The following is a 24620-nucleotide window of genomic DNA, read 5'->3' as shown; positions in this document are numbered from 1 at the left end:
CACACACACATTTATATATATATATATATGGATAGATGGATGAATGGATGGATGGATGGATGAACGGATGGATGGATAAATGGATGGATAATCGTTTTCATGCAACAACACACACATGGACGAAACAAAAAAACACACCAAGATTTTGTATGAGACCAAATATTTAAGGAACACAAAAATTATCTGGGTTCAAAGTATCACAATCAGATACAAAGAATGCCATTATGTGTAATAACTAGGATGTTCCTACATTCTGGTTCATAAAGGAATCATATTCATTATTCTTTAAATGATGAACATGCAGGAGAAACAAAAAAGATCAAGATACAGCCACTAAACATGAGGCCATCTTTTTATTGAGAAGACATTTTAGGAAAATCATATTTGAGCATGCTAATAATAAAATACATTAAAGCAAAGTTAAGTTAAGTGAGTCAATGATGGCTAACACTTGATGGTGTACGTTTTGTTTACGAGGATATCATGTGACCAGCACAATTTGTACCTCACACGTTTACAGAAACCAGAATTGCCTACAAGTATGCATCTTGCGTATTTTGTACGCTAATGGACACGAAAATACGCGAGTATGGTTTATAATCTGAAAATACGCATTTTCCCCTCGAAATAAAAAAATAATTATATAGATCAGTGCGTCAATGAGCCATTGGCTATTCTTATTAGATCTACCACGAGATAGTATCACTTTTTTTTTTCGCGCGCGTTAGCGCGCGCGAAGATTCAAATGTTTCCTAGATTTTACTGCTTTAAATAGAGCAAAGTTTCTTCAGAGTGTTCATTTATATAAAGTCTTCAAACTGATTGGGAATTGATTGATTAGTTCTAAGTCATCTAGACTAGATCTAGAACTAGAGATATTTTACGATGTCAGGCACCTATAATAGAATTGACGTAAATCTAGATTTAGAATTAAAATCTAGATCTAAATAGATCTAGATTATTTTAGATTTAGATCTCTTTTATATTAGAAACAAGTTCAATGACTAATTAGGATTTATTATCTGCATGGAAAAAAAAATCTTTAAAATGTTTGTTATTAGTGACTGTAGATAATGCCACAACTTTCATTGCTAACTCTGCAAAGATTGGTGTGAAAGAAGAAAATCTGAATTCTTTCAAAATGTGATAAAATATTTCCAGGGTCTGGATACCTTATAAAGAAATTGCCTATAAACAATTTTTTTTTTTATAGAATTAGATGTCACTGATCCAGCCAAGCGAACCATTACATCTGGTGTAAGTCTCATTTCACTTGTAACAAAAATTCTCATTCTTTTTAATGAAATTTTGTTGCCGCTGTTATGGAAAGGGGAATACACTAGAGGCATTATGATCATAAAATCATTGCCAAATGAAAAGAACGGCATCATTCTGACAAAGTCTATGACAAAAGTGTACACATTTTGACCAATGTACAAAATGTCTTATATAACTTTATGCTGTGTTATCTTTAGGATTGCTGCATTTCGTTTATATTACGTGCTTAAATGATTTTTAGTCTTTCTGATTATATTTCTCAATATTTAGGGAAAATACGAATTTGCCACTCAAAATACGCATTTCCAGGTCTGGAAATACGCATTTCCATTTTGGCATGTAGGCATCTCTGCATAAACATAAGTGATGAGAAGTGTCTATGTCATAAAATTTCATGTAGCATAAGGGCTAATAAGTGTCAATGTCGTAAAATTTCATGTAGCATAAGGGCTAATAAGTGTCAATGTCGTAAAATTTCATGTAGCATAAGGGCTAATAAGTGTCAATGTCGTAAAATTTCATGTAGCATAAGGGCTAATAAGTGTCAATGTCGTAAAATTTCATGTAGCATAAGGGCTAATAAGTGTCAATGTCGTAAAATTTCATGTAGCATAAGGGCTAATAAGTGTCAATGTCGTAAAATTTCATGTAGCATAAGGGCTAATAAGTGTCAATGTCGTAAAATTTCATGTAGCATAAGGGCTAATAAGTGTCAATGTCGTAAAATTTCATGTAGCATAAGGGCTAATAAGTGTCAATGTCGTAAAATTTCATGTAGCATAAGGGCTAATAAGTGTCAATGTCGTAAAATTTCATGTAGCATAAGGGCTAATAAGTGTCAATGTCGTAAAATTTCATGTAGCATAAGGGCTAATAAGTGTCAATGTCGTAAAATTTCATGTAGCATAAGGGCTAATAAGTGTCAATGTCGTAAAATTTCATGTAGCATAAGGGCTAATAAGTGTCAATGACGTGAAATTTCGATTTTTTAAACTCTTTTTTATCTTCAGAAATCTAATTTTGGCTTTTAATTCAAGTGTGGGGACATGATGGTGGGACTAGGGGCCTGTTTAAATATGATTGTATGTTTTAATTAAAATTTCTAATATAACTGGTGAATATCTAACTAGATAATAAGCATAGAATATATTTAGAGCAGCCAATTATTCTTATTTAAAGTACAATTTATTTTAGAGGTGGTAATTATTGATGACATATGTTATATATGGGTCCAAGGGACTACATTGTATTCATTAGTGTCGATGATCTAGTTATGGGCCTTCTTTATTTCAATTTCTTTAACTCAGAGCTTGATGTGTACAATACAAGCGATTATATGATGTGTGGCCGATAGGCTAAGTACGCTTGAACAGGGCCCTGGATACCTATCAGGGGGCTCGAGGTTCGACACCCAACTCGAGTAGAGCTGTGTTTAATGAGCACCTAAAGGCTGCACGGAAAACCTGCCAGATAGTCCCTCTCCTCTATAGTGCATGCTGCAGATTGGACCATAGCACTCCAAGCATGTTATAAGCATGAAATTTTAGCTATAAAAAAAGCTATTCCAAAAAATTAGCATTCTTTTGCATACATTTAGTAGGTTTTAAATATTAAACCATATGATCATCCATTACAAAAATTTAAGGGATAGGAATATTTATCAATAGTTTCATTTTTAATGTTTAGGACTTCTTTCTTTTCATACCCATGTATTTAGTACATAAACTATAGAAGCCTATGGTAACCGTTAGAAACTCTGATTGTGTCCCTTAAATCTTATTTACGATTTAGCTAATTGTTACACTTTGGGTGTAATGGTTATTATTTAAAATGTTACTTAACACTTTTTTTTTTACGCAAAATACGTGGTCACTGTACCCAAGATTCTATGACCACACGTTGGGCAATGAGTGAACTTATTGACACATTGGCTGCAGGCGTAGATGTCCCCACATGGAAGAAACAACTCTTGGATGGGGTTGGCTTGACATTCTTTACACTTCATTAAAGTCTCTAGCATTTCTTTCTCTTTTCTTAGTAACTGTACAGTGACTGTCGGAATAGAGAATCAGAAATGTTTAAGTTTCATCAACAAGGGCTGAAAAGACAAAAACTTTACGCAGAAGGGTGAAAAAAAGGAACAAGACTTTTAACTTCATTAGAAGAATAAACAGTAGATCATCATTAGCTATAATGTACGTGTGGAATGTAGATCTACTTTATGAGAAGAAAGCCTCTTAATAAGTTAATGGATACTCTGCTTATCAAAAAATTTTTTTGTCTTGTAAAGGTTCCCAAACTAAGCCAGACAGCGTATGTTTTCAAATGTTTTTGTACTGGAAACCAATTATCTCCTATTCATTATCATCATCATCATCAAACTCCAATCGAGTGAGGGCTTGAGAGGCTCAAATCCTCTCTTGCAAAAGCCCAGGACAGAAACCCTGCTGTTTTGCGTAGTGCATATTTCACCAATTAAAACTTCCCTGTGGAAACTGGAAGTTACTACAATGTAAACAACTTCCTGTACTTGCAACCTTGACGAGTACCTTACGTGATCTCTATTCATCAAAGAGGTCATATGGTAATTAGCCAGAAAAGAAATGAATACATGAAAAGGGCACATGTCATAATGTTGAACGGACGCCTGATGTTAGAAGAAGACAGTCGACACATGACATAACAAAGCCAGTTCAAATCAAAAGACAAAATACAATTTTGTAAGCTACATTAGAAAAAAAAAATACACAATAAATTTAGAAAATCATCAAACTAAGATCACCTGTGTGTCTCAGAGATTTCAGTTATAGGACACAGAGTCAAGCTTTTACAACCTTTTCTATCTTATGAATATTTTTTTTATTTTGAAACTCACCATCAACTCGACTTGATACTGAGAGTGCTGGAGTATTATTTTCAGCTCCAAGGGGAGAAGACAAATTTATATTTTGAACTTGTGGAATTTCCAGAGTTGTCTCCTCTTGTTCACTGGTACTTACTGCGTCTACATTTGTTGAATTCGAGCTGTCTGAATAAATAAAAACAATGGCTTTAGATTATCATTTATAGTGCCTACATATAGATTCATATATAATGTATAATATAATATAATTAGTTGAACTACTGTGTCCCGCCGATATGTATTTGGTAATATAATAATAATTATTGCATTATATATAGCGCTTTTTTCATGCTATTAGCATGCTCAGAGCGCTATGGTTCAATCACATTTGTGGACCAATGGGGAGACAAGGATATCTGGGAGAAGGTTTCCCATGCTGCCTTTAGGCGATGAGTAAACACAATTCGCTTCGAGTCGGGTGTCGAACCTCAAGCCCCCTTTATAGGTAGCAAAGCCAAGCCAAGTTCAAGCGTACTTAGTCTCTCGACCACAAAGGCACGTTCCAATCCATTCATATGTTTTACACAGGAAGGATGACAAAAACTAGAGCTGCATATTCAATGATAATCTTTGGCAACTCCTTACACATATACCTTTTAACTCTTTGTATACAGACGTGCTGAGATTCTGAGTTCTCTATTACATTGTACATGGTTCATTACTTTTTGTTTTCTTAGTTGCGGAGATTTACTTAGAGACCGAACTAATGTCAGTCGTAATTTTATTCATACACTAGGATTTCCTGAAAATCCATGAATATTTGACGAACGCTTAGAAGAAGAATACTTTGACGTCTAACGTATAGAAATTAGAGTCGCTTAAAACTGGAATTCAAGGAAATATACATTTGTCGCCTGGTCGTATGGACTGCGCTCTGGACTGTTGTTCAATATTTACGATTGTTTCGGGTTCCAGCCCTGTCCGCGGCCACCCCTCGCGACCATGGGGGATATTTCGACTAGAATTTAATAATAAATTTGTAGTACCATCCGAAGGAGGCGCGGTGGCTTAGCAGTAAAGCACTTGGCTTCTGAACCGGGGGTCCCGGGTTCAAATCCTGGTGAAGACTAGGATTTTAAATTTCGGGATCCTTGAGCACCTCTGAGTCCAGCCAGCTCTAATGGGCACCTGACATTCGTTGGGTAAAAGTAAAGGCGGTTGATCGTTGTGCTGGCCACATGACCCCCTCGTTAACCGTGGGCCACAGAAACAGATGACCTTTACATCATCTGCCCTATAGACCACAAGGTCTGAAAGAGAAACTTTACTTTTTTTTTTACCATCCGAAACATTGAAAACAAACAAAAACTCTTCTTTAATGTAGGACTATCTGCGTAAAGTGTAGATTGAATTACTTTTAATTTCATGATAAATTTTATCACAATAGTATTTAATAAAAACAAATCGAGACATATTTTTACTTAATGTCTTGAACTCCTATAATGTTAACGTCAATTTCTATATAAGTTTTATTTCTTCTTGCCTTGGCATGTCTCGGTAATGCTTCTCTCAGCTTGGGATATTTCATTGCATGACCCTGTAGACTGGGGCACCTGTATGCTACTGATCAAACGTTCCAGATGTTTTCTTGGATAAGAAGAATCACTTCTTGGAGAATTTTCAGATGATAAGCTCTGATTTTCATTGCCTGTTTTTTTAAGCACAAATAAAACATACTAGTTTAACAATGAACATGTAAAATATATTATGTGGTAGTAAATGATTTGACAGCGGCATGTCAAGAGTTCATTCTTACAACAAGCCTCACCAAGATGGAAATTCTGGCATGCCCGAGATACATAGCGAAAATCACATACTTACGGTGGCAAAGGAATCAGCTATAGCCAGCAACGTAAGAGAAGACATTCAGTTGACTACAAATAATTAGAAAGGCCAATCTATGTTTTAGCCCATACATTGACCAGTCTGTTGCTAAGCCAAACTCTCCAAGCGTGTTTGGACTAATGCTCAATTGACCACGGCAACCACATTGCTGTTCTATAATGCCTGCATAGTGAGCACTCTTCTTTATGATAGTAAGAATTGGTCAAACATGCATGTGTCAAGAGCATAGATCAAATAGTGTTCACTTACGCTGCATGTAGCGCATAATTTGCATTTCCTGGAGGGATCGTTTAACATATTGGTATTATATGTACATTTGCAAACTAGCGCATCAGTGCAACACCGCTTGTGTTTACGTAACAAATGGAGTTCCTAATATGTCTCTCTGTCTACTCATGGACTCGTACAGCTACATTCTGGGGGGACTCAGCATAACAAGGGGCATAATGCCTTTACTAGCAGTACTGTACCTTGTCATCAACAGCCGTTGACCTGTGTGATTTGCACGCCTTTCAGTAGGTTGCAGACTAATTAACCCTATCGCTCCGCCACTAGAGTTACAGCAATATATATAAATAGCAATATCTCAAGAGCTTCTTCAAGGAATGCGATATCGACATTCACGGCTGGGAAGCACTGGCTCTCGATCTCTTCTCATGGCGTGAAGCTGTGAGTCTCGGAGTCACGAGATTTGACGCAAGAAGAGTGGCCAGGGTGAAAGCAACAAAAAGCTGAGAGAAGAAGCAGGCCTATCTGCAACTGACCAAACCCACCCATGCCACGTATACGGCAGGCTTTTTAAAGCAAAGATTGGACTGTACAGTGACCTTCGAGTCCATAGGAAATGAGAAATGTGCTCATCTTTTCTTCGAGGATACATATATATATATATATATATATATATATATATATATTTATTTATTTATTTATTTATTTATTTATATTCGGATACTTACTTAATTTAGAAATATATTACCGTGACTTATCGGTATTTCGTCCTGTCGTCTGCTTGCAGTGCTGCTCTCTAGGTATGTCTTAAGAAAAGAACATGACGGTCTGTACTTTTGGTGCTCTTCCGTTACGTCATCTCCAGGTTTCCAGGACCGCAGACCCAAGCCGCATTGGAAGCAGCGGACACAGTCCCTGTAGCCTGGGGGTGTTAAAGTATATTGTCTTTTTTTTTTTTATTACAATTGTTGACACAGTAGATGTTTGATACATAGAATTACAATTGTTGACACAGTAGATGTTTGATACATAGAATTACAATTGTTGACACAGTAGATGTTTGATACATAGAATTACAATTGTTGACACAGTAGATGTTTGATACATAGAATTACAATTGTTGACACAGTAGAAGTTTGATACATAGAATTACAATTGTTGACACAGTAGATGTTTGATACATAGAATTACAATTGTTGACACAGTAGAAGTTTGATACATAGAATTACAATTGTTGACACAGTAGATGTTTGATACATAGAATTACAATTGTTGACACAGTAGATGTTTGATACATAGAATTACAATTGTTGACACAGTAGATGTTTGATACATAGAATTACAATTGTTGACACAGTAGATGTTTGATACATAGAATTACAATTGTTGACACAGTAGAAGTTTGATACATAGAATTACAATTGTTGACACAGTAGAAGTTTGATACATAGAATTACAATTGTTGACACAGTAGATGTTTGATACATAGAATTACAATTGTTGACACAGTAGATGTTTGATACATAGAATTACAATTGTTGACACAGTAGAAGTTTGATACATAGAATTACAATTGTTGACACAGTAGATGTTTGATACATAGAATTACAATTGTTGACACAGTAGATGTTTGATACATAGAATTACAATTGTTGACACAGTAGATGTTTGATACATAGAATTACAATTGTTGACACAGTAGATGTTTGATACATAGAATTACAATTGTTGACACAGTAGAAGTTTGATACATAGAATTACAATTGTTGACACAGTAGAAGTTTGATACATAGAATTACAATTGTTGACACAGAAGATGTTTGATACATAGAATTACAATTGTTGACACAGTAGATGTTTGATACATAGAATTACAATTGTTGACACAGTAGAAGTTTGATACATAGAATTACAATTGTTGACACAGTAGATGTTTGATACATAGAATTACAATTGTTGACACAGTAGAAGTTTGATACATAGAATTACAATTGTTGACACAGTAGATGTTTGATACATAGAATTACAAATGTTGACACAGTAGATGTTTGATACATAGACATACATAGATCATCTAACAAAATTAAGAACCGGGAACAAACAAATTGACAAAGAAGTTACAAAGTGCAAGGGAACAATTAGATGAAGTAACAAAGAGTTAACAACAAAGCTATATAGTGTACATATCAAGGTCTCATGAGATGTGTAAACAGAAGTTAGTCTACAGATTTCTTTCTAAATGATTCAAGATTTTACAAATGTAAATATTTAGTAAATTTTATTATTAAAACTATGTTTTTAATTGTATGTTAAAGATATCTATATATTTATTTATTGTGATTTCTACTTGAGCAATCATAAATGTTTTGTTTCGTAAATTTGATTTATGCATACTTTGTAAATCGGATCATCATACATTATTTCTGAAAATGACAAAACCTATTAACTACCTCATTCCATCGTAACACTTGCTAAGAAAAAAAAAAACTCCTACGAAAAACTAAAAAGACACATTTGTATTATGTACATACTAGATATAATGAAATCAATGTGTGTAGTCTTTACAACTCTTACCAGCATAGAAGAACCCTGCTGCAGCTAATTGTGATGGCGCATGTATGTTACTATGAGTCCAATGTGTAAAACTCTGTAATCTTCGTGCAAATGTAATGTATACTGGATAAGATGGATGCTCAACCAAGTTGGCAGCACATACTGTCGGCTCGTTTGAGAGTGAAGCTGCCACTTGTGAGCTATTCACTAGGACGCTTTGGGGATTAACTTCTTGGTGCATTGTGGGAGCTGTTTCATTGGTTGTGATCTGTTGTACGTGGGCGACTGTTTGTTGCGCAGTGTGACATGACGTCCATCCCCAGTCCATGAACTCTTCATCTGTACAGACTTTGTAGGGAGGTTTTAGGAAAAGAAAATAGAAAATTACATTGAGCAGATGTATCTTGGAATGGGAAACCGTGGGGCGTGAGTTGGCACTAGAGTTTCTCATGTCAATTAATTGTGAAAAGATAATATTTATGAGAATATTACTTTGTTTTAAGACAGATCTTCCAATAATTGTTCGTTTAAAGCGGTGATGCCCAACCAATTTTGCTCTGCGAACCAAAGGAATTTCCGATTCTCGTGTCGCGATCTAGCATCACCGAAAAATTGTATCACTAACATTTACAACTTACAGTACTAGTGGGATTTTTAAAATGGCTCACACAAATAATCGCATTCTTTTAGTTTTCTGAACATTCGAAATAAAACATGTTATCTATGTCAAAGTATGCTACAATTAAATATCATAAAACTTATAGCATGTATTGAAGGATCATGTTTTTTTGCATGCTTGAACTTTTAAAGTTTTTTTTCGTGTAAATCACCTTTCAAATAGGAAACATTCAAATCCTCGTTTTTAAAGTACCCATGGTGCATCCACTTCTCCATGACCAAACGTTTATGCCCAGAGAATTTTGACGTCTGCGTCCTGAAGGTAAGTACAGGTGCCCCGCTACAACCTGGGCAAGTTTCTGCAGCGTACATCAACATCTTACGGACCAAGCTTCTATTCTCTAATCCTAAAACGTTAAAACATATAACAAGAAATCAACTTACTATTTTGTGATACTTTTATAGAAAATCTTATATAAACTTTTTCATAGAAACTTGTTATTAATCAGTCTGAGTACATACTATTTTTATTTTTGTATTGCAAAGTATTGTAATTATAATTGTTTCGTTTAAACTGTAGCTACACTTTTAATATCTAGTTTACGTTTTCGAGAAAGTGTGATATATTTTGAACATTTCTTGCACAGTAGAAAGTATATTGCATGACTACATGGTACAACTAGCGTCCCTAGCAACGTGGTATTTAAATAAATTAATTAAAGCTTTTATATAGCGCTATATTTATGCTTATAGTATGCTCAGAGCGCTATGTTTGAATTTCATTTGTAGGACCAGTGGGGAAAGGGGGTATCTGGGAGAAGGTTTTTCCGTGCTGTCTTTAGGCGCTCAGTAAACACAACTCTGCTCAAGTCGGGTGTCAAACCATGAGCCCCCTTCATAGGTAGCCAAGCCAAGTACACTAATTGTACTTCGCCTCTCGACCACGCTTCCCACGTAGTCCGCAGGCCACACAATCGCTTTCCCAAACGACGTCTGTACGGGGAGGGGTGCATATAAATACACTCTCAAGAACTCCTTCTAGGAATGCGATATCGACATTCACGGCTGGGAAGCACTAGATCTCGATCGCTCCTCATGGCGTGAAGCTGTGAGTCTCGGAGTCTCGAGATTTGAAGAGTGGCTAGGGTGAAAGAGCGCCAAAACAACAAAAAGCTGAGAGAAGAAGCGGGCCTATCTGCAACCTATCCATGCCACGTATGCGGCCGGCTTTTTAAAGTGAGGATCGGACTTAACAGTCATCTTCGAGTCCATAGGATATGAGAAATGTGCTCATCTTCGATCACGAATTAGGAGCTATACATATAGATCTACATTCTTTCACTCTCAAGCCCTCTTTTCAATGTTCGAACCCAAAGTCTGTGTTTAGTAATGTACTAGACTTCTAAAATCGAGATGAAATAGAATCAATTTTAAATTTAAAGAAATCATATCCCATAAAAGTTTGAAAATTTGAGGCCAAATTTGTAGCCAAAATTATTTTTTTTGTCACTGACTTGTTTTGCTTTTTTTTTTTTAGTTTTTAATGCACAACTTTATGATCATTTGGAGAAATTAAACTTCACTATAAGATACCTTTTAATTCTTACAAAACAGACATTGATCTTGGGTCAAACAGTCTGGATGTTCTCACTTCTTTCAAAGTCTCTTTTCCACTCGTATCCTTACCTTTTTGAATGTCTGTTACTTTCTGTAGTGTAAAATCCACCTTTTTGTCCTCTGATACATTGTTTCCTAACAAATATTTCACCACGACTGAACGGCCGTATGAAATGGCTTGCTCTCCTCCATGCGGGTAACTTATTATAAAAGCATTAATTTTCAAAATATCCTCACTGTCAACAGATATTTCTTGCATTAATTTCTTCATCTCCTCCTGAAGTTGATTAATGTAAAGAACAAGATCTATTTCTTCTGTTAGACATTTTAAATACACGGGGCCATTGCTGAATTCAGAAACTGGTTGGATCGATTCACCTCTAATTTGTCTGGATCTAATTTGGCTGTGTACAAAAAACTCCACGATGCTTGATTTCGCTTGGCTGTCATCACCGATCAAATGATGACTAGTTTCGACAAAGATGATTCCACACAACGAACCAGTCGCGTTTGTTGTTATTTGACATGGTGTGTCAATGAGGCTACCGGTACCACAGGTCACTTGATGTGGTCCACGTGAACTATCAGACGACTGAGTAATTTTAACTGTCAATAACTTGAGCAGTTGAAACAGTTTAAACAAATCAGGGCTTCTCATGTTTCTGCGTAGAAGTTTTCTTAATTGTACCATGTTCATATAGTTTAAGTGATTGGAATTATTGTTACATTCAGTTGAATCATTGCCCAATGCATCTTGATAGTGCTGTACATCAGGCTGAATGATACCCTGGGCTGTCAAAGAGCAACATACAATCTAGAATTTACATGATATAAATAATACGACAGTCTGTCAAAAGATTTTTTTTTGTATGAAAATCTATTAAGTGTGTGCATCTCTCTTTCCCTCTTTCTCTCTATATATATATATCTTTCTCTTGTTCTTTATCTCTTTCGTTTTCTCTTTCTCTCTCTTTTTATCCTTCTCTGTTTCTCTCTATATATCTTTCTCTCTCTGTTCTTCTCTCTTTCTCTCTCTGTCTCTTTCTCCCTCTCTCTCTCTCCAGCTCTTTCTCTATCCTTCTCTCTCTTCTTCTGTCTCTATTTTTTCTCTCTTTATTTCTCTCCCTCTCTCTCTCTCTCCCTCTCTTTCTCTCTCTATCATTTTCTTTGTATCTCTTCTTCTCTCTCTCTATCCTTCTCTCTCTCTCTCTGTCTCTCTCTCTCATTCTCTCTCTGTTCTTCTCTCTTTCTCTATCTCTCTCTATCCTGCTCTCTTTCTCTCTATATATATTTTTCTTTCTCACTCTCTTTCTCTATCCTGTTCTCTTTCTCTCTTTGATATCTCATTTTTGTCTCTTTTGTAACTTACAGTTGCTTGGTGAAGTTGTTTCCTCTACAGCAGACGATGACGGCTCAGCTACTTCTTCGTTTAACAATGTGCTGTCGTACCCGCTGTCAAAAGATGTGTTTGATACCGTAGTGTCTGTTACAAAATGTCAAACATGCATTAATTAGGAACACTCATTTGCAGCGATACATGTCCTCAATCTATTTAGTTTTGATTTATTAAACATGGTTTGTAGCTGTATGTTTGGACTTGGATAGGTTACTCTTCTACATCTGTGAAACTACTAAGAAACATTGCAAAGCGTCGTGTGACCCAGCTATGTCTGAGGTCGATAGAACTATGGTGGATGTCTTTTTTCAGATATCTTCTTTGGATCTTGAATGCAAGTTTAAAAGTTAACATTTTCCCTGGTGTAAAGTTCCGTGATGGTTTCCTGTCTGTAATTACTAATAGATAATTTAGCTTTGCTAATTCGTAATATTACAAGAGCGATTTATATTTTTAAAAAATGCCCAATTGAACTTCCAAGAGTCGTTGTTTATAAATTGTACTTAAACTTTGACAAGTCTTAAATCTGTTAAAGCAAACAATAATTATCGTTGGGTCATTTATATTCCAATCATATTTACCTTTTTATTGACTCATGTTCCTCCTAACTCGTTTGATCGAGCGTATTTAAGAAAAAATCTCTAGGGAGATTTAAAAATTCATTTCATGATAGTAAGTCGCATCACTAAATATGTATATAACATGAACAATTTAAAATAATAATTGAACGTATGTAATTAGTTTCTTTAAACTTTCTAACTCCTATAGAGGAACAAAAGTTCCATGAGAAACTCGCAAGCCGATTAAAATTCTGTGTCCTTGAGTTCCAGAATTTTACCTGTGAATCAATGAATGTCTCAGTTATGTCTTTATCTAGTTTTCATTTATTTAAACGAACTCTCCAATCTGTAAACCTAAAAAGGAGACGTTTATCAGATTAACCCTTTGGACCATCTCTTTAGCTCACCTCTTTAGCTCAACTCTTTAGTTCACCTCTTTAGCTCATCACTTTAGATCCCTGCTTCTTTAGAGATTCGCCATCAAAAAGCTCAAGAACAAAGGACATGGTTAGGTTGTTTTGTTTTTTTATGGCTAAATACAATGCAATTAGTGCAAATAGCACGCCAACTTAGTACAACATAATATCAAATCTAGTGATATACAAAAATAAATGCTAAAACTGTTAGCCACTGTTTGACAATACACTATAAATAAATCATGTACAGGCGGTTAACATTTTCTAAATGTTAAAGAATTTAATAAGATTTCTCATGCATGTATCCTACAAGTGTTTACAAAATTTAGGAAAATATATAAAATTGTGTTTTTTTTTAAAATAGGCAAGCTTTCTTCCCCCCCCCCCCTCCCGGCCAGATCCGGCCTTAGGCCGATTTAATCAATTGACCGGTTGCTATAAATTTACATTTAGCATTACACTATTAGTTATGGTTCTTTTCTCAGCTTTTAAGGATATAAGACTTATCTGTGGCATTTTACGTCTCGAGAGACGATCTTTTCCCTTTGCAACTTCTTGTGTGACTAAAGAGGCCAATCCTTGATACACAGCTGCGATCGCAAGTTGGGCATATATAATCACCAGGCGCCGTTGCATTATCACCCTTCTTTTTGCTTCTGTTGTGTATGACATCTCCAATCCGTGACCCTTCCTTTATGCTCTCTCTCCATGTGGATCTGTCCAGTGCCACCTCTTCCCAGTTGCCAGTGTCGATTTTGAAGAGCTTCATGTCGCGTTTGCATACATCCGTATAACGTAAGAGTGGGCGACCAGCGGCTCTCCTGCCTTCTATTAGATCGCCATACAGGATGTCCTGTGGAAGTCGACCTACTGGCATTCTACGAACGTGGCCAAGCCAGCCAAGGCGTCTGCTGCTGATAACAGAGCTTAAAGGGTTAACATATTTAGTGTATTGTACAATGGACGTAACTTTAATTAACCCATTGACGCCTATTACATTTGAGTTGCTTCCTGTGCATGTTTTAATAATAAATGTTGATATAATGATCTAATTATTAGTAGTAATTATTATTGTAAACAATACATACATTTCTACTTTCTACATGTGGATAGTTACTATTTATTACTTGACCACCTCCTTTTGGACACAGGTCAAATTAAAAGCTATATAAGGCAACACCCTTATAAAGGGGGCTCTTACTATACAGTTGTTGTTTTTTATATTGGTTTGAAGACTAAACTTAACTTTAGCAACTTCCCGTTGATTCTGATATCCCCTTACAAATTATTTTAGTATTTAAAAAAGTTACTTACCCAAACAGCAGTCATCAGAACTTACTTCTTCCAAGACTGGAGGTTTACTGTAACTGGCATATGTATCATCATAACATATGAAACTATTCGGACACAGTGACCATGAACTAGTTTTGTTTATAACTAGTGAATTGTCTTTTGACAAGCCACTATGTACAGCCCCATGTAGTGTATCGCCACTAAATGTATCGCCATGGAGTGTATCGCCACTAAATGTATCGCCATGGAGTGTATCGCCACTAAATGTATCGCCATGGAGTGTATCGCCACTTAATGTATCGCCATGGAGTGTATCGCCACTTAATGTATCGCCACTTAATGTATCGCCACTAAGTGTATTGCCATAGAGTGTATCGCAATGGACAACATCTTTGTGCTCCAATAAAGTTTGAAGCTCTTTCAAGCTACCGAATAGTTCTGTATCATATTTCTGTTCCGTCAAGTGCTTGTCATCAGATTCCTGACATGTATAAAAAGGTTGTCCATCCACTTCAACTAAGGGGTCGTTGATGTCGGGTTTATTTCCATTCACGACATCTCTGCAGGCAAACGTACAATTCCACTTATGAAACTTTAGAGACTCTGGAGGTGCATCAAAATTGTCTATTCTCCATTTCTGATCACAGCTTTCACAAACCACGTTTGAATTTTTTAAACCTACTCTAAAACCAGCATTTGCCAAGCGAGTGAAAAATATTTTTTGCGCTTTGCTGGCAATATTCAACAAAGGTGCAAAGCTATTTAATCGCGAGAACATCGATGTGACCGGAAATGCAAAATGGTCTGTTCGCATCAACGGGTTAGACCATTTGAATATCCAGTCAAACGACTTGGCCCGAATATTTAAAAAGTTGCATTTTGTATCTCCTAAGAAAGCTTTAGTATCAGATTGTAAGCTGTATTTACATTCATATTTAAAGTCAAAATTGATGTTCATAGATTTTAGCAACAAAGTAGGTAGTTTCTTATTTACAACATAAGAATTTTTTTTACATTCCGAAATTATATTAGTGTTTCTGCGGCTACAATCATCAAACATTATTATCGGTAAATTCATAACTACAAAAATACAAAGAAAAGATATTAAAGCAATACACATATACTGAAGGTCAAGAAATGCGTTTTGAGAAAAAGATTTAAACTCGCTACACTCTAAAACCAAATGAGAAGCGTTGCTTATATATACTGACAGATGTGAAGTATTTCCAACACTCTTTCTGTGACCACAGAAAACTAAAAAATCGCCTACAAATATACATTCTTCCGTTGCGTGAAAGTCACTTTCCGTCGTATTTACTAGACCAGCCTCTAAAGACGCCTCTATGGTTTTCTCTGTAATATTTATTACAATGGCCCAAGAATTATGGTCCAAATGTAAAATGATATCGGAAAGCTGCTCATTACGTTGCCGATCAATGTGATGGTAATGAAGTGATACGATAACAATCGATGGGACCGTGACAAGGATGAAGAACAACATTCTGTGTCGGTCTCCTCAAGTTCTAGGATGCAAGATTGATATGATGTCTGGTGACTTTCTTTGATCAGCTGCTTCGTTTTTGTGTGTATACCTAATAGAAATAGAAAATAATGAATAATCAAGAATGTGGAGAAAATATTTTAAATCAATATAAGGCAAATAAACACTAAAAACAAAATGAAAAAAAAAAAAGAATGTCTGAAATTATGCAATATCCTTGCATCCTTAGAAATGAAAATAAAGTATGTGTTTATATGCCTGCAAAATTTTTAACGCCATTATTGCGAGTGTAGACTCTGGAAAGAGTTGTTTTTATACAAATCTTAATTCAACTCACTCTGTCCGTCTGTCTGTCTGTCTGGTTAAAAAAGTGTACACGTTATTTCTCCCACACCCATTCTAGAATTAAGCTGAAATTTTGCACAATTATTTATTTTACCCGACAACACAAGCATAAAAAAAACATAATTTATCCATTAGTTAATTAACTATTTTAATTTTTATTTTGTTTGATATCGAACAAGCGAAAAAAAAAATTACTTGACTGATGTGGCGGTATAATTTGGACTTGTTCCCTTTAAACCATGTAGAAAGAATTAGGTGGCCACTTTAAAGTTTGAAACTATCAATAGATAACTACAAAATTTCTTATTTTTCTTTCATAAGCAGTGCCCCTGACACAGTGATAATGGAAGGCTGAAATTGGCTTGAACCCTTGAGTTTAGATTCAGGTTGTACCAACTTTTAAAAAATAAATGCATTTAAAAAGCGATCATGAGAACCTTCACACAGATATCGCCCTTTTTCTTCCTCTACCCATTTCCCAAACTGGCCCAGACAAGCGATAGGATCATAGCGTTTTGAGAAAACTAAAAGTATGAAATAAGACTAAACAAAAAACAATTGGTAAAACTATTTCTAATTGCACATTTTTAAAATTGTTAGTCTAGATCTTTTACAAATTTAATCACATGACAGATCTAAACTAATACAACTACGATTAATATAAGCTTTGTGATTTTAAAAAATATGTTTTTCTTGTGACCTGCTTAGTTCATATAGAAAGAGATAATTTCAATTAATGGCTTTTTCAGGGAAATGGGCTTTATAGCGACATTTTGTTGATTTTTTTTTATTTAATAATTTTAAAAAATCTCTTGAAATTTGTAAAAAATATTTTTGAATAGAGGTACAACATAAAATTAAACTTAAATTTAAATTAAATTTAAAATGCTTAGAGGATACCTTTTGCCCCACATACCCAAATTAGATTGTTTTAGTCAAAAAATAATGTTTGCACTTCTTAATACAAACTCATAAAAGTCATAGACTAGGTGAAGGATAACTCTGAATCCAAGTCTCCGCTGCCTTGACGCTATACCCAAACACGGGAAAGGCTTCGGGAGACAACCCTGAGGAAAAATCAGGAGCTGGTGACCCTCAGGCAGATTGTGGCACACTGTGCTACAGCCTGGCAGAGCTTGCGGCGCTACTGATCCCAAACTGTATTCTTTGGTCAGATTAGCTGCGCGGAGAGGGGGGAACTGCTGTGTGGGCGACATCGTTCCGAACATAAACAATGCCCAGGCTTTCATCTCACTAGTTCGAGATGAACCACAGTCTTTCTACGACTGAAGGAGGCCAACAGCACATGTTTGCTGCATGGAATGCATGGCCGAGAAGCTAAGTACGGTTGAACTAGGCTTGGTTAGATAATCGACTCGAACAAAGCTGTGTTTGCTGAGCGCCTAAAGGCAGCACGGAAAACCTTCTCCAAGATACCCTTTCCCCACCCCAGGCCCACAAATGAGATTGGGCCATAACGCTCTGAGCTTGCTATAGTATGGAAGTTGCCGTATACAAAAGCTATTTAAAGAAAGAAATAAAATAATATCAAGTTCACATCTATTCAAAAACAACGGGAAAACCTTTTAACGTGGTTCTATTTTTAGAATTCTCATAGGTGCTAATAAAATCAATAATTTTTTGATTAACCAGAACAAATAAACTAATAATGTTATGTGGCCTTGTGTTCCAGCGCTTTAAGCTAACTCTTATGGACGTTTCTCAATATAGTAATGTAACTGTACAGTTGAGCCATGTTTTGTAACTGTTAGATGGTGTTTAATTTTTTGTATATAAAAGGTCTCATGGTTGGCTGCCTTGTCGTCTGGTATGTCTCTGAACGTGACGTTATGGCGAAGCCGTTTTGGCACGACCGTATTGGCGCAGATGTTTGACGCGAGCCGTTTTGGAGCAGGGTACTATGAATTCAACCTCCATCCAGTGAATATTTTTTGATAAAGGTTCTCCTTATTTCTTGAATATATAATAAGTCAGATTCTTCTAAGACCATGGTAATTCTGGCTTGCCTCTCCCGCCTTAATTATATCCTAGTCCTGCCAAGGGCATTTGATTACATCCATTGATTTCTATTTCCAAAAGACATTTTTAAAAAAGGTTTGACATTAATCATTTGTCCATAAAAGCTAACAAACTTTTAAAAGATAGGTTTTAATCAGAGATGACTAGATGGCTAAATGGAAATGTGTATTTCCAGACCTGGAAATGTGTATTTTGAGGGGCAAATGTGTATTTCCCTAAATATAAAGGAACATACTTAAGAAAGACTAAAACCATTCAAACACGTAACATACACGAAATGCAGAAATCCTAAAAATTAACACAGCATAAAGTTATATAAGACAATCTGTGCATTTTTCAAAATAATTGCACATTTAGTCTTTGTCATTGACTGCTCTAGAATATTTAGAATGTTGATGTTCTTGTCACTTGTCAATGATTTCATGATCGTCATGCTTCTAGTGTTCATTTCTAATCCATAACAGCACCAACATCAAATTCATTAACAGATTGGGGTCTTTATGCTAGAAGTGAATTTATACTTAATCCAGATGCAACGATTTGCTGGGTCGGTGACATCTAGTTTTGTTTATGGGCGATTTCTTTACAAGGTATTCAGACACTGGAAATATTTTAGGTCCATTTGAATTAATTCAGATTTTCTTCTTTCAATTCTTTGCAGAGTCAGAATCACTAGTAAAAAAAAATAAAGATTTGTTTCAGACAGATAATTCTTATTAGTCATTTAACTTTAGATATAGAAGTTGGGCTATTGAGTCTGCTGAATATATAAAATCCCAAGCTGTTGTAAGATAAAGCTTTTTATTCTGGGTTTTGATGCCTGAAGCTTTTTTTTTTAGAAAACAGAGGTGTTGAGCGCTCAATGCGGACAATTGCGCCCTTCTTGCATGAACTTCCACTTGCCGTACATGAATCGGCCTCGTTTCCCTCAATCAACAAAAAAACGAGGTCATGCTTCAGAAGATCCATAAATCAATGTGAGTGGGCATCTCCTTAATGTTGTTGACCACTCTACCTACCTAGGCAGGTGTGGCCAGTATAGCAGCACTAATCACCATTCGACAACTGCACTGGGTCGGACTTATCCGCATGGGAGACGACCTCATGCCAAAGGCGATCTTCTTTGTCGAGCTTAAAGGGAGAGGGCGTTACAGAGGTACCCCACCTCCGTAAGTGCTATAAAGATCAACTCAGACGCCATTTCACTTGCATAGAGGAAAGTAGCTGGCAGCAGATGGCCTCTGAAAGAACTTTTGAAGAGCTCTCACGGAAGCTGCTGGACAAACATTAGAGACTCAAAGAAAAGCCATTATTGAAGATACGGAAAGAAATGTGGGAGAATATGCACAGGTTTTGCGTGGTCATGTTTAAACACTGCACTCACCCTTAATCTTCGGAATCGAGGACATTGCCATTATGAGTGTAGTCGTTTGTCCAAGTCAGATAAGTTATGTTTTATTGAGTTGCCCAACTTATTGGTGGCATGTTTATGTAGTTAGACTAGCACCCGCTTTAGTTAGTTATCAAGTCTATCAGAGTTATAGAAACATGCAATCAAATATAATCAATCAATTGTACTAAAAGGTATAAAATACATGTATGAATCAATAAACGAGCATTAGTTACAGTAATGTAGCATAAATGAATCAATCAATTTGTTCTACTCGCAATTATAGGTTGTTTTCGGCAATCAAGAGATCTGTTTTATTTATTAGTTACTTCACTGAAAAATGTGCAATTCTTACACAAGTAAAAAGGAAGTAAAATGCTTTGCTATATCAAATTTAGTTGGGTACTTGTTGAAGGTAATGATAGCGGTGTTTATCTTAAATTATTTTAAGGTACCTAAGAGCACTTGTTGAAGGTAATGATAGCGGTGTTTATCTTAAATTATTTTAAGGTACCTAAGAGCTGGTCGAAAATTTCGTGACGGATAAAAAAAACAAAAACATCAAACGTGATGAGTTTTTATAGAGAAATTTTTATAGAGAAATTTTAAAGAATAATTTACAGTAAGAAATGTAAAATGAATAGGTCTGGCACTAACAAAAGATGCAAATGCTTTGGATAGGAACTCTATAAGACGATGAGAAAGAACCAAGTAAGGATGAAAGTACTGGTCCAATCTGGAAGATGATTTTAAAAAATTTGGCTGTTGTGTTTACTCTTCATATATATAATAATTAAAGCTTTTATAAAGCGCTACTTTAATGTTTATAGCATGCCCAGAGCGCTACGGTCCAATCTCATTTGTGGACCAGTGGGGGGGGGGGGGGGGTGGAGGGGATATCTTTGAGTAGGTTTTCCATGCTGCCTTTAGGCGCTCAGTAAATACAACGGGTGTCGAACCTCGAGCCCCCTTCATAGGTAGTCAAGACAAACCAAGTTGAAGAGTACTTAGCCTCTTGACCACGCTTCCCTGAATAATATCATTAAAATAAAAAAAAAATAAAGATCGTGAAGAAAAAAAAATAAGTACAATAGTAAAAATGGTACTTAAGAGAGACTTGTCGATAGAGCAGTACTAAATCTCCATATATGCATATTGATTACTATGGTCATTGAGATGAACAATACATATAATTAAACTTATTTTTCTTTATCAACATGATACTACAAACAAATGTTCTTGCTATGTTTTATTGTACATGTCTTCAAATATAAGCAAGATTTTATGTTTCACTATTTATTTCTCGTGAAAATTATAATCAATCAGTACTATTCTAACTAAGCTAATTTACTATATAGTCAAAGTCAATCATAGACATAGAGAAGTATTTTGTCTCACATTTTGAAAATTGCAATATTTTTTTAAAAATTTTTATTCTAATTAATAGCTTGCCTTTTTTTCTTGAAAACTTTAATTAAAATAAAAATAATAATAATCACTATTGTCCGTAAGGAAATTTGTCTTAATATTTGTGCATTGTGTACTAATATATGTACAGTATGTGTATGTATATTCTTTACCTCCGCTATTCCCTTAAAAACTTTAAACAACGTTTGAGATGAAGCTAGTCCGGTCGACAGTCGTAGAATTTAATAAAGTAAACAATTTATATTTCATTGCATCAAGTGGTGAAAAAAGGCCTAAGTCTAATTACTTCACCTTATTCAAGATAAAATAAAACCTTTAGGTTCTCATCTCTGAACTTTGCACAAGTTTATTGAACTATGATGGTATTGACAAGAAAGATGTCCATTTATTTCCATAATCTTAGTCGCTAATACTTGTGTTTTTTTTAATTAAGATAATGATAAATATTTTTCAAAATGCAATTTATTAAAACCAAGAAATTCAATTCTTAAAAATAAAATAAAAAAAAGATAAGCTGCACTCGACAAAACTAGTCACACCAGAAATTGTAACTCCTTATTTTCTATCCAATATAATTTTCTTGAAAACTACAACTCAAGTAAACAAGTGACCTTTCCTCTTATCACCCAGCTAAAGCGGATGTAAAAAAAAATCGACGTAAAAATTGATTTAAATTTGGATTTCTAATATTAAAAGACGCAGTTCAGAGAGATTAAAATACGAAATAATACGTAGATCTAGTTAAAGTAAATCGAAAATTAGATATATGATAATTGTAAAAGTCTTAATTCATAAATAACTAAGAGTGAAGCGATGGCATTTTGAGAACCATTGATATGCCAAACAATTGATTTTTTTTTTCTAAAACTTCTTCCGGAAATAGGGCGACTTAATTTGTATAAAAACTATCTTACACATTTACTCCACTCTGAAAACACTTTTTGCAACCTTTCTTGAAAACTTTGTGCTTCTACAGATTATTATTACTGATTTTCATGAAAAAAAACTTGTTACGTGGATTGTCTGTTACTATTTCTGGCTAGCATGAACACTTTTGCCCTACTTGCATATCTGAATCCTTCTCGCTCGCTCTCTCTCTCTCTCTCTCTCTCTCTTTCTTTCTTTCTCTCTTTCACACTTTCACACACACACACACATAGATACATTCATTCAGACACTGATACACTGACATTGAGAGACACATGCTTGAGACGCAGTATAGATCACATGCTGGTTGACTAGTGATGAGTTAACATGCACATTATAAAAGCTTCTTTGTTTGACCAGTGTACCAAATTACAGAGCCAAAGCAGATGAGGAAATTATTTATTCTTTTTTCACCATCTCGATGTTTGGATATCAATTATTCTACCCTTTTTTTCAGTGTCATTGTTCAGTGATATTCTGGGGTCATCACATAAATAACAGGATTTCGTCACTTTTTTTAACTTCTTATAAAAGGGACACAACCAAGCAAATTACGGTTACGTGGTCATCATAATTACTACTTTGGCCAAATATAATTTAGTTGATTTCATTTTAGGATTGAAACGTGTGGAATTATTCTTGCATTTATTCATTAAAAGAAATCGGAATTTCTATTCTTTTATTTATTTATTGGTTCTTTCCTTAATTCATTTTTAAGGGTCTGCGAAATTAGGGTTGCATGGGAACTAGGATTCTAATAATAATACAGCAGAAAATATTTTCGCTTTTAGACAAAGCGCATAACACTTGTTAAAAGGCAATGTTTGGACTATATGGAAAGTAGCAGTATAAACATTGGTAAATCTTGCTTTTTAAAAATCAATTATCAATTATATGTTAAGAATGGTGTTGCCTGGTCACTATTTTAATCTTTTGAAGACAAGTGTATGCTCACAGTGTATGCTCAAAAACGAACTTAAAGCTGTTCTATTATTTCGCCTGTTAAATTTTGACTTCATTAGGAATTATTGAATACGATTGCAATAGAATAATTTATTTTATTTTTTGTTTGAATTGATATTGCTTTGCTTAAATAATTATTTTCAGCTTTTAATGGACCTACTAATTATTTAAAATTATTATAAAATGTATTTATTAATAAGTAATAAATAAATAAATTAATTAATTGACAAACAATTGTCACAGAATGCTTAGGTTACGCTACTATAACAAAACCGAAACGTCAAAACTATGTCAAATTCCTATGGAAATAGGTCAACTTTGGTTGACCCAAATTTGCACACGTTACAAAACCAAGCGAGGGGAACTCCCTTGCCGTTAGCTAGGCGCAACATTTAAGTGTTTTATTTTACGTGGATGTATATTTAGCTTTTGGTATCGGACTCAACCTTGCTTTCATTACACTTGGTATCGAATACGTCACCGATAATCATTTACGTGGTAGAACGGGGTTATTTTTAGAATGGTTTTATAACCAAAAAAAAAAAAAAAAGATTAGATAATATTGTATTCTAATCATTGCTTTGAATCTCAATAAAATGTAGGCCTACGTACCCTGACTAATGTATGTGGCATTTGAAAGAGCAGGACTTGGCAAATACCTTCGATGAAGTCCATTATCCCATTGATTGTTAGAAAGGCTTTTATCCAACGACCAGGCCTGGACATGGGATTCCCCATCCCGTGTCCTGTCTGAGGGCTCCCAACTCTAGACGGCCATATTGATTGACTTGGCCAGATCGGACCGTGCCGCGTACACAGCGCGTCGTCCCCGTTCCTGGACACCACTAGCTTATAAGTGGCTGAGAACAGTGCTGACTGCGGGGAGTTTGTCTCATATTCCTATAATGTTACCGTCACTCCAGCTAATTCGGTCACTGATAGTGATGGGAACTAAACTAAATTTTTTTAGTTAAACTAAAACTAAGTTTGAACAAAAAAAAAGTAATTAAACTTTTAGTTAATAACAAATTGAAAAAATTAGTTAAACTAAACTACAAAACTTTAGTTAAACTTTTACAAACTATTTTGACCTTTTTTAAGGACGAAACAGCCAAACATGAAAAATATAAAGTATAAAGCACAACCAATCTCTTTAGCAAAATGTAATAAACATTTATTTGTGCACATGAAAAAAGATTTAAATGTCTTTATGGGGATAGATGTAGATTTGTAGATCTTAATAGAATCACTAGAATGATACTATTAAAGAAAGAAATTAGAAGTAATTGTCCAAGTTCTAATATAAGTTACCTTTAGAAG

At 35.1% G+C, this 24620-nt stretch overlaps 1 protein-coding gene across 5 annotated transcripts; it reads right to left on the bottom strand.

The window, feature by feature from the left end:
- Positions 1-334: 334 nt before the first annotated feature.
- On the bottom strand, positions 335-24224 carry LOC106078927 (uncharacterized). 5 transcript variants are annotated; one of them, XM_056031460.1, is made up of 11 exons: positions 22325-22477; positions 15918-16298; positions 14728-15786; positions 12411-12524; positions 11111-11833; positions 9637-9831; positions 8828-9154; positions 7002-7175; positions 5664-5828; positions 4154-4306; positions 335-3330 (listed from the first exon to the last, which is right to left on the bottom strand). In XM_056031460.1, exons 3-11 carry the CDS (start codon positions 15782-15784, stop codon positions 3131-3133), a joined length of 3108 nt encoding a protein of 1035 aa, XP_055887435.1. In that variant the 5' UTR covers positions 15785-15786; positions 15918-16298; positions 22325-22477; the 3' UTR covers positions 335-3130. The 5 variants fall into 5 exon arrangements, with proteins under 5 accessions (XP_055887435.1, XP_055887433.1, XP_055887431.1 ...); XM_056031458.1 differs by lacking the exon at positions 22325-22477 and adding an exon at positions 23913-24224 and having other exon boundaries at positions 14728-16298; XM_056031456.1 differs by having other exon boundaries at positions 14728-16298.
- Between the last annotated feature and the right edge of the window lie 396 nt (positions 24225-24620).

This window comes from Biomphalaria glabrata, chromosome 6, assembly GCF_947242115.1.
Source record: "Biomphalaria glabrata chromosome 6, xgBioGlab47.1, whole genome shotgun sequence".
NCBI classification, from domain to species: Eukaryota; Metazoa; Mollusca; class Gastropoda; family Planorbidae; genus Biomphalaria; species Biomphalaria glabrata.
The sequence above is the reverse complement of the archived record's forward strand: the minus strand, read 5'-3'. Positions and strand labels throughout refer to the sequence as shown.

Bases quoted from the DNA above. Each gene is read 5' to 3' on its own strand.
- LOC106078927 (XM_056031458.1), bottom strand. From the start codon at position 16,207: ATGTTGTTCTTCATCCTTGTCACGGTCCCATCGATTGTTATCGTATCA. The intron at 5,829-7,001 runs GTAATATATTTC...TTAAAAAAACAG, and splicing joins CGAAATACCGATAAGTCACG to GCAATGAAAATCAGAGCTTA. The intron at 4,307-5,663 runs GCAAGAAGAAAT...TTATTTATTCAG, and splicing joins CATTACCGAGACATGCCAAG to ACAGCTCGAATTCAACAAAT.